The sequence below is a fragment of the Cryptomeria japonica genome, chromosome 4, assembly GCF_030272615.1.
Source record: "Cryptomeria japonica chromosome 4, Sugi_1.0, whole genome shotgun sequence".
Lineage (NCBI taxonomy): Eukaryota > Viridiplantae > Streptophyta > Pinopsida > Cupressales > Cupressaceae > Cryptomeria > Cryptomeria japonica.
In genome coordinates, this window is record NC_081408.1 from 147,405,442 (window position 1) to 147,417,139 (window position 11,698).

Genomic DNA, 11,698 nt, shown 5'->3' on the forward strand with positions numbered 1-11,698 from the left:
GGTAAGGGTTAGGTTTAGGGTTTGGGATATGATTAGGGTTTGGGTTACGATTAGGTTTAGGGTAAGAATTATATTTAGGTTAGGGTCTAGGGTAAAAGTTAGGATCAAGGCTAGGGTTAGGGTTTAGTATTATGGTCAGAGTGTACATAATGATTAGGATTTACATCATGTCTTAGGTTAGGGCAAGGATTAGGGTTAAGGGTTAGGGTTACGATAATGGTTAGAGATACAACATAGTTAGAGTTAGGATTTACATCAAGGTTAGGGTTAGGGTTTAGGTTTAGGTTCAGGGTTAGGATTATTGTTATGGTCAAGGCATAAGATTATGGTTAGGGATAAGGTTAGGGCTAGGGTTAAAGTTTAAGTTCAAGGTTACGGTTTAGGTTTTAGGGTTAGGACTAAGGATTAGTGCAAGGGTTAGGGTTAAATGTTATGGTTAGGTTAGGGTTAGGGATATGGCTAGGGTTAATTTTTTTGTTAGGGATAAGGTTCTAGTTAGGTTTACATCATTCGTAGGTTTAGGGTTCAGGGTAAGTGTTTAGCATTAGGGTTAAGGTTCATATTTACATCATGGTTTGGGTTAGGGTTAGGGTTAGGATTATGGTTAGGGTTAGATCTACATCATGCTTAGGGTTAAGGTTGAGGTTTAGGTTTAGGTCTAGGATTAGGGTTATGGTTCCTATTTTAGGGTTAGGATTAAGGATTATTCCAGATGTTAGGGTTCAGGGTTATGGTTTGGTTAGGGTTAGGCTTAGGGTTAGTGATATCGATCGGATTAATATTATGGTTTGAGATATGGTTAGGGTTAGGGTATAGGGTTAGTGTCTAGCATTCAGATTAGGGCCTGAATTTACATCATGGTTAGGGTACAGTTAGAGATAGGGATAGGTTTGGTGTAATTGTTAGGGTGAAGGATTAGGCTTAAGAATAAGGATTATTGTTAGGGTTATTGTCCATGGTTGTGGTTAGGTTAGGGTTAGAATTATAATTATGTTTAAGGTTTTTGGTTATGGTTAGGATTTGCATCATGGTTACGGTTAGGGAAAGAGGTATGGTTATAGTTTGGGTTAAGTTTAGGGTTAGTATTAGGATTATGATTAGAATTTACATCATGGTTAGGGTAAGGGTTAAGTTTAGGGTTTGGGTTATGATCAGGTTTAGGGTAATCTAATTATGGTTAAGGTAATAGTTAGGATTAAGTCTAGAATTAGGGTTTAGTATTATGACTAGAATTTACATAATGGTTAGGATTTGCATCATGGTCTGGGTTAGGTATAGTATAAGGGTTAAGGGTCAGGGTTAGGATTATGGTTAGAGATACATCATGGTTAGTGTTAGGGTTTAGGTTTAATTTTAGGTTAAGGGTTATGGTTAGGGTTTAGGTTTTAGGGTTAGGACTAAGGATTAGTTCTAGGGTTAGGGATCAGGGTTATGGTTAGGTTAGGGTTAGGGATATGGCTAGGGTTAAGATTTTTGTTAGGCATATTGTTATAGTTGGGTTTACATCATGCTTAGGGTTAGTGTTTATAATTAGAGTAGGGTTTAGGGTTAGTGTTTAGCATTAGGTTTAGGGTTAGGATTATGGTTAGTTAGAGTTAAGGCTTAGGATTATGGTTAGGGTTAGGTTTACATCATGCTTAGGGTTAGAGTTAAGGTTTAGGTTTAAGTTTTGGTTTGGGGTTAGGGTTAGGGTTAGGGTTTAGGTTTTAGGGTTAGGATTAAGGATTGTTGCTAATTATAGGTTTCAAGGCTATCATTAGGTTAGAATTAGTATTAGGGTTAGGGATATGAAGAGGGTTAGTATTATGGATAGGGCTATGGTCAAGCTTAGATTTACATCATGCTTAGGGTTAGTGTCTAGCTTCAGTATTAGGGTTAGTCCCTACATCATGGTTAGGATTAGGATTAGGGATAGGTCTACCTTTGGGGTTATGGTTAAGGTGAAGGTTTAGGGCTAAGAGAAAGGATTATTTTTTAGGGTTAGGGTCTAGGCTTATGGTTAGGTTAGGGATAGACCATGGTTAAGGTTATGATTTACATCATGCTTAGTGTTAGGATTTAGATTTAGGGTTAGGGTTAAGATTATACTTAGGATCAAAGCTTAGGATTATGGCAATGGTTAAGGTTAAGGTTAGGTTTATATCATGCTTAAGGTGAGGGTTAGGGTTTAGGTTTAGGTCTAGGGTAAGGGTTATGGTTTAGGTTTTAGGGTTAGGGTTCATGGTTATAGTTAGGTTAGGGTTAGGGATATGGCTAGGGTTAAGATTATTGTTATGGATATGGTTATGGTTAGGTTTACATCATGCTTAGGGTTAGGTTTGTATCATGCTTAGGTTTTGGGTTAGGGTTAGGGTTTAGGTTTAGGATTAGGGTTAGGGTTATGGTTTAGGTTTTAGGGTTAGGACTAAGAATTAATGGCAGGGTTAGGGTTCAAGGTTATGGTTAGGTTAGGGCTAGGGATATGGATAGGGTTAAGATTATTCTTATGGATATTGTTAGGGTTAGGTTTACATCATGTTTAGGGTTAGGGTTTAGGGTTAGTGTTTAGCATTAGGGTTAGGGTTATGGTGATATTGTATAATCTATAATTGTATGTAATTTTATTAATTTTTTGTGTGGTAAAAAAAAATTTGAGAAAGTTGGTATTTTTCTCATGCGCAAACCAAAGAGACCTACTTAAATTTAAAGTCTTAATATCAGGGGCTTAAATCATTTCTACATTTTAAAAGTAAAGTTCCTCATAATAAATGAGGAGATATGTTTGACATCCACACAATGTGATATGTATATTAGATATGTGCATTCATCTTGAAATTTTTTTATTATACTTTCTTAATCCAACAACCATATACACATAGAGAAGAATTATTTACAAGCTCAAAATAAATAATTTAATGTGCTTAATTTGAAGTTTAATTACTAACATGTTTTCAAAAAATATTTATTATCAGTTATCATTGATTTCAAATATTAAAATTTAGAAACATAAAAATATTTTTGATCTTTAAGTTGAAAATTAAATAGTATATATTATCTTTTAAATATTTGTGTAGACATGTAATATTTTTTGAATTTAGAAACATTATGTTTTTATGTTTAAGATTTAGAAAATAAATTATTTTTTATCCTTCTAAATTGAAAATCAAATACTATATTTTATTTTTGAAATATTTGTCTAATTTTGAGTTTTTGAATTTAGAAACATTACGTTTTTTATGTTTAAGATTTAGAAACATGGAAATTCTTTTGGATCTTTCTAAATTGAAAATTGAGATTGTTTCATTCACTTTTCTATCAAAATAGTGCATTTACTTTTATTATTTCTCAAAATTTCTTTAACTAATATAAGTCTCAACTTTTCAACTACTCTTTAAACTTTTTAGAAAATTAACAATAATAACATTCTATGTAGGCAATAATATCTTCACAAAAAGTCGAAAACATATGCTTTATCATTTTATCAAGAAAAAGAAAAGTAATTGATATCAAATTTGTAATATGCTAATTTTGCAATATTTTATTTGAAATCAAATTTGTAATATGCTAATTTTGCAATATTTTATTTGAAATCAAATTTGTAATATGCTAATTTTATAAAATTTTATTTAAAATCATTTATATTACAAAATTTATATGAAATAATTTTTACATAAAAATGCTTATTATCATTTAAAAAAGGTTTGAACAGAAGTATATCAAACAATCTACCAATTACATGCACTAAATTCAAACAATCTACCAATTACATGCACTAAATTCACTAAATGATTAAATTATATATCAAGAAAAAGGATAATTATTTACTGACATGAAAGGTATTAAATATACTCAGTAGACAAAGGACATAGTCATAGGAAAAATTGAAACTATGTAGAAAGGTATAGGAGTTGGAATCTAGAATTTTCTAAAATGAAAATATAGACCAAGTGCATGACTCAAAGAAACGTGATCTTGAGGATTCGATGAAAAGTGGTCTCACATACACACACAGGATTCATTGCAAAGCCCTTGATAGACATGCATTAATAGAATTGAAACATGCGGAGGTTCAACGGATGCCATGATTGCAAGGTATACACAGAATAGATTCGTTGAGATTTGTTTGACAGAATGCTTAAAAGAGATACAATCTTAGAGAATGCGTTAATTGTAGGATAAAATTTTAAAATATTTGACTTCCCCACAATGTGGACACGGCATACAAATTGCATAATAAAATGATTCAAGCAGACATTATGCATGCAAAATGTGAATATTCGATGGTCCGCCTGTGGTCCGCCTGTGGAATTCACTACAACGCTTGACGGAAGCTATGGAGCGTAGTATGCATAGAGGAGAAAAGGCGACGGGTATCAATTATTTGTCTGATTCATTATGCATTGATAAAAGATTCACTTATGATTCTTTGAGAACTTATTATAATGAAGAGAAATAACATGATGGGATGGCTTAAACAGCACACACTAGTGTGTCCGTGCCATGGGGCCCACCCACCTCACCTATAAATGCCTTTTTCACTCCTCCTCCGTTTCCCTCATCATTCCATCCCGTTTCGTTTTCCGTTCCATCCATATTTCTGTTCCGTTCTTTTTACATCTACCAACTGGGATGATCTTAATTGCTCATCTCCGTATCTTTCAATTCCTCCTCTATCCCGCGCTTTGTCAAGACCAGAGTATTTGGGACTCATTCTTAAAACCCTTAGTACGCACTCAAATTTACTGCTGTTCAATTGCTCTGTGGAATATGCTGGAGTCTTTTACTGCGAGTTTGAAGAGAAAAAGGTATGTTTGAGAACTCTCTATTTTATAAGTTTCATAAATAATTCCTCTGTGCTACCACATTTTCAAGCCATTGTTGCATTGTCTCTGCTTCCAAATTTTTTGATGCCTTATGCTTGTGATTGATTCCTCTGTGCACCAAAAGGACTTGTAGTCCCGAACGGCCTCGCTGCAAAAGAATTATTAACTGCACTATTTGGTTGTCCAAAAGTTGCTTGTGCCCCAAAAGAACTGGAGACAGGTTGCCCAAAAGAACTAGAGCCTAGTTGCCCAAATGCTGTTCATCAAAAATAAAAAGAACAACCCATGAGCAGATTCAAAACATTCTTAAATTCTCTTCCACAAATAGTCCACGTACTGACCAACTTTCCCCAAAAATAAGCAGACAACTAATCGATTCAATTTCACTCGAACCCATGCAAAAATACCGAAAATCACTCCCTCATCAGGTGATGTATTTCACTCACCTTTTGGGGTTACCTACAGTATGGGATTTTTTTTCCCCTAGATTGTTGGTTTATAGTTGAATTCGTGGATGCGAAGTTAATTTTTTGAGGGACTGATTTTCGGATTTTTTGCATGGGTTTGAGTGAAATTGAATCAATTAGTTGTCTGCTTATTTTTGGGGAAAGTTGGTCAGTACGTGGACTATTTGTGGAAGAGAATTTAAGAATGTTTTGAATCTGCTCATGGGTTGTTCTTTTTATTTTTGATGAACAACATTTGGGCAACCGGGCTCTTGTTCTTTTGGGCAACCTGGCTCCAGTGCTTTTGGGGCACAAGCAACTTTTGGACAACCAAATAGTGCAGTTAATAATTCTTTTGCAGCGAGGGCCGAGGCCATTCGGGACTACAAGTCCTTTTGGCCGCTTAGTCTAGCCATGCCATGGGGCCCACCCAACTCACCTTTAAATGCATTCTTCCACCCTTTTCCCTTCTTCGTTTCCGTTGTCATTCCATCTCATTTTGTTTCCTGTTTCACCTTCTCATTTCCCTTTTTAGGCCTACACACCAAATTAATTTTCTATTTGATGGATAATGTAAGGCTTGTATCTTCTTCCCTCACTCACACAATCTAGACAGGTATTGCTTGTTTTTCCACTTACGATCATAGCTACATTTTGTATTTATGACCATAGTGATTTATTATTCTTTGTAAGATTTTTTTTATAAAAAATATATATTAAAATGAACTCGAGGAAGTAACTGAAACATCACAATTGAACAAAATGTTTAGAAATCGAACAAAAATACAAAAATACCAAAAATAAAATATCCAAACTCAAACAAAAACATTAAAATTGAAAGTAAACCCAAATCAAAATGTAAATTGAGGAGACAAAATGCCAATAAAATAAGTCAAAGTTGGCATTTGACCTCTTTGTGAAGCTTGATATAAATTAGTATCCCAATTACTACATTATTGTCTTTGTCAATTATTTTCATTAAAAAATAAAAAATCCATATTTTTGTACTAAAATTTCCTATAATACATAAGGATAAATCATTTTTGTTATTCTTATATATAAATTATTATCCTTCCTTCTTTGACCATTCCTTCCTCAATTATCTAAGTATTTTCCTTCATCTTTTGTCTTTCATTAGCTTTGTTCCATTGTCATCCACCTCACATAATGTACCATTCTACACATCTCACAAAGATGACCACTTTGATAATGAACTTCCACTAGATGATGCTAAGTTTGTTGCTCACCAAAATTGACCACCATCTAGATCTCTCTTCCAACTTGTAGCCTACATAATTATGTCACCTAATCCTATCTCTCTTTAGTTGCATACTTCTTAAAAAGTATCATCACCCATCTTGATAGGTTCAAATTATTTCAAGGTATATGATATACTATCCACACTCATATCTCTTTATATTTTAGTTTTCATACCTTAATCCCTTGCTTCTAGCCAACCTCTTCTTATTTCCCCTAACACGCAATATTCCTTCACTAGAATTTTCGTGCCTAATTTTCAGCCAACCAACATTCCTACTGTCTCTCTCAATTCCTTTATTTGTATGAGTTATCATCATGTCCCTTTATGCAATTGTTTTACCTCCTACCATTATGTGCTACTTTCTGAACCCTTACCCTTAAGTTATCTTCCTTGTTTTGAGCTTTTCCCACAATTTCCACTTCCTCTCTTATCCTATTCTTAACCTCAAAACCCCTACCACACTCTTATCATAAAATGAGAAAATTTAATATTCTACCCCTCAACATCCCAATTTATACCCCTAACACTATGTTTACCATCTACTTCAAGAAATGTCAATAATATAGTGTTAGCATTCTAGTCTTCTATCATCTTACATCCCGTGGGATAAAACCTCAAACCTGCTCAAGAAAATAATAAGTTTCTCTATAATAAATCATCCACAAGAACCATAGTCCATCATGCTAAACATTGGCACACATATGTAATTGAATAGTTGATTCATTTATATACATTCGATTATGAACAAATCAATGTGCATTGATTATTATTTTGATGATCAATTCATAGATTATCTTTTTCTCTATTCATTAAGGAAACACTAGTAAAATCATTCAACTCTTTACCTTTATATTCTATGGATTCCTTCACTTATCTTTTCATGGAATAGATTCAATTTAACATAAGCTTGCAAGTCAATTTCATCAATGTTATACATTGTAATCAAGGCACAAATGAGAAGATGGTGGATTTTATCAACTATCATTAATTCCTTCTCTCATACATCTCCTACCATATTCTCAAATCTAATATCAAGGGTGTATTTATCTAACCCTAATAATTACTTAAGTTATTTCTCTCTTTTTCTTAAGTTTCTATATAGCCTTTTTCTTGAGTTTTCTCTTTTTTTCTCTTTGTTTTATTTAATAATTTCTCCTTTTTCAATGAGGATTCTCCTTTTCTACATTTGTTTTCTATGATTGATTTCTTACACTGTGTAGCATTGTCTTTTCTAATTTAAGCATTCATTACTAATTGTCATCATGAGTTACACTTGGACTAGACAATTATTCACTTTCTAATTATGGTGCCATTACATTCCTATATAGCTATTAAATTTGGGATAACTATAAATATCATGCTATTTATCACCACAAAAATTACATTTGGATATTCCTCCCCTTTTTCTTCAATACTTACTAACATAATGTCCTAGCTTACCATAGTTATAATATTTTGGCCTTTATGTCCTTCCTCTTTCTTTAATATCTCTATTATTATTGTGGTAACCTCCCCTACTACCTCCTCCTTAATCTCGTTATCATGGTAACTCATGTAGAGGGTTGTATATCTTAAATTTGTAGTACCAAATTATAGTGTATATTGTTAAGTGGTATTATAATTTGTCTCAATTGAAGTTTCCACTAGCATTTGCCAAATAAAAATTGAATTCTCTTATAGCTAAACTCCATGTTTTATCTATGATGTGATAGGTTGACCCTAACATAAAACACTCATTTCATTTCTTTAATGTCAAATTTTCTTCTATCTAGAGTGTTACCTATAACATTCTAACCCCCACTTTCTTTTCTACTTTCTACACATTTTATGCTTTCTCTGTTCCCCCATGTTTTAAACCTATAGTTAATGAGGGAAAAGAAGTTAATGGTTTTTTTCTTTGTGGTGATTTATAAATTGAATGAGATACTTCACTTGTTAGCAATGTATTCTTTATGTTTGGCTTCTTACACACAGGCCTTAGATAGTGCATTTTAGTGTTATCACTTTTTATTTCCACTTAAACATACATGTGTTTGCCTTCATGGATTATGATAAAGAGCATAGAAATGTAAAATGACAACAAGAAACTGCACATAAATGACTAACAATGTTTTTTACCTAGGGAAATCTTAAACATAGGAAAATTCTAGTGAGAGGAGAAAAAGCATCTCATGTCTACTATCGACCAGTCAATTTACAATGTAGTGAGCTCTCAATACAACTTTGAAGCTCCATAACCATGTACATGAATCTGCACAACATAAGCTATTTGATGCTTCTCCAACAGCTTTTCTCAATGGTGACAATAATTTACATTAATGCATTATGATAAAGAGGATTGAAACATAATATGGCAATGCATGCTAGTGGTTGTAACAATGATTTTGACTTGGGGAAACCCTAAATAGGGGAAAATTCAAGCAAGAGGGGAAAAATCATATCATGTCTATTATCCATTAGTAAATTTACAATTTAGTAAGGTCTCAATATAACCATTGAAGCTTCACAATCATGCACAAGAATTCATACAACCTAAGCTATTTGATACATCTCTAATATCTCTGCTCAATGGTGACAATAACTTGTAAATCTTTTGTTCCAAGAGGAAACCATGAGTGCTAACCTTTGGATGATATCTAAAATTGGTTAATATAGACTCCTTTACAACCCTTTGATGCTTAAATATATCCAATGTCAAGAAGCTAAACTACATAGTTGTAATATTCCCAAATTGGGATAGACTTGTTTTCACACAAAATAAATAATTCCAACCATATTCTAAAATAACTCATTTAATAGTTATTGAATTGGAGAATTAATGAGAAAATTAACTTCATATGAAATGATAAATAATATGTCTACTTGAAAATAACTATAGACTATTCCTTGGAGCCAATTTATCTCTCAGTGGGGCATCATAATTTTTCTTTCAACTCTACCTTTTCATTTTCGGATTCTTTTTCTCATGTTTTGATGTCTCTGTTTTCTTTGTTGTATATTTTCTTTAACTTTATTAGATGGATGTGTGGATACTTTCTAATCAAATTCTAATTTTTTTATGGTTTATTAGATGGATGTTGATTGGTCTCACATTTTTATTGTCTATTAGAATTTCTACGAAGTGTGTGATACCATGTGTGCATATTTTCTAATCAAAATTTAACATTTTTAAATTGTCTACTAGATGGATGTTGTTTGGTCTCACATCATGGATGAAGCAATCCAACACCCATGTAGTGGAAAATTTTCATATAAAGATCTTTCATGGAAGAAGTATGTCCTTAAAGGTTTAGAATTATTTTCAGCTTGGATTGAGGCTAATAGATTGAAAGATTTTATCGAGGGAAAAATTTCACGCAACTCATACCCAACTTGCTTTCATAAGAGTCATACAAGGAAAACCACTTTTTGTTCTAATACAAAAATTAGGATTAATAGTTGTTTGGAATATTAAAAGTAAGAGTAATATGCTAACTAGAAATGTTTATACTTGTGATTATGTAGTGAAAGAATGTCTCTAATAATTTTTTAACTATAGGTTTTAATAATATGAATTTTCTTTATGATTTCCATAGGTTTTGGTGCACGTATGGAGAAAAGGACTACAGGAAAAAAGATGTAAAGCCTTTTGATCCTTCTTCAATTCCCAAATCAAGGAAAGGTAGTAGACCTGGTCAAAAACATACACACCATGGTTGTACTTGTCATTTTAGGACACAAATCATGATTTGTAAGCCAAACCATGTATTGATATGGTAACACCAAGTTCAACATGTGGACACGGAAGGCATACCTTGTCATGGTCAAGTGAACAAGGAGTTTTTGGGAACGAGGTCTTTCTTTGCACCATACATTAGTGAGAAATCTCATCAATGGGTGCAGTCATTACTTTTGCTTGGCATGTCTGCAAACGTAGTGCATAAAAAACCATAAGCAAATGGTGCATGAGAAAATGACCATATTTGAGGGTCAATCTTCTAGGGATGATTTTCTCACCATGGATGATATTGCAAACATTGATCACAAAATTAAGACATTAAGATACATGTTTCATAGTATTGATTCTATTTCAGTGAAATAACAGGTTTTAGCAAACACCGAAAAGTGGTTTGCATATCAGGAGTATAGTGCCACTGATGATGGAGATGGGGAAGTCTCATTTGTACTAGGGATTCAATTGCCAGAACAACTTGACTGGATGCTTCAATATGGTTACAACAACATATTGGCCATGGATTCTACATTTGGTACACATGTGATGAAGGTATGTAGTGTATTCCTTGGTAGAGTTAAATTAACAATTTTTATATTCAAAATAAAATATAGTACTAATACATCATACCCTATGCCTTATGACAGTTTCAATTGTATAGAATGCTTGTATTCAATTCCAAGCATATGGGTGTTCTCGTAGCATGGGTCATTATGTCTAGGTCTTGTGCTCATGATATTGCATATTGGATGCACATTCTTCTCCAACGGGTTCACATGAAGAATATTGAGTGGAGTCTAAACACATTCATGGTGGATGATGCAGGTGCTGAGATAAAAGCGATCAGGTCTTTCATTTTTCATTCAACCCTTGTAATTTTTAAAAAAATTTCAATGCATCCTTTAAAAGAAAATTAAATATTGAGTAAAAATATCCATGATGCAGAGAAGTATTTCAATGTGATGTATATCTATGCTCTTGGCATGTTAGACATGCGTGGCTAAAGAACTTGATTGCAAAGGTCAAAGAGATTGCAGTTAGGCGAGAGATGTTTGATAGACTTGGATTTATCATGCATCATTCAATTGATGAAGATTCAACAAGGAATGCAATTCATATATTTATTGAAGACTTTAAAGATACACAACGCTCATTCATTGAATAATTTAAGGGAAGATGGTCCAATAGATTAAGTATGTGGGCTAGATGTTTTCATACACTAAAGCTTGCAGGGCAGGAGACAAATGGTGTCATAGAGTCCTACCACTCACACCTAAAGAGACAATTCTTGAAAACAATCGAGTGTGCTACAAGTCGTCGTGTTGATTGGTTGGTACATCAGCTAACAACACATGTTTATATCTATTACTGGTGGGTGCAAGTAAGCAAAAAGTATGGTTTTTATAGGAACTTTGATATTGAGAAGATTGAAAACACATCTTGGGTTCGAGCCTTAAAAATTCCAGATGACCATGTT

At 33.2% G+C, this 11,698-nt stretch overlaps 1 protein-coding gene across 1 annotated transcript; it reads left to right on the forward strand.

Moving 5' to 3' along the window:
• The first annotated feature begins 4,505 nt into the window (after positions 1–4,505).
• Positions 4,506–11,386, forward strand: LOC131079802 (uncharacterized). Its single transcript, XM_058017842.2, has 4 exons — positions 4,506–4,784; positions 10,594–10,773; positions 10,869–11,068; positions 11,212–11,386. Exons 1-4 carry the CDS (start codon positions 4,506–4,508, stop codon positions 11,384–11,386), a joined length of 834 nt encoding a protein of 277 aa, XP_057873825.2.
• Positions 11,387–11,698: the final 312 nt, after the last annotated feature.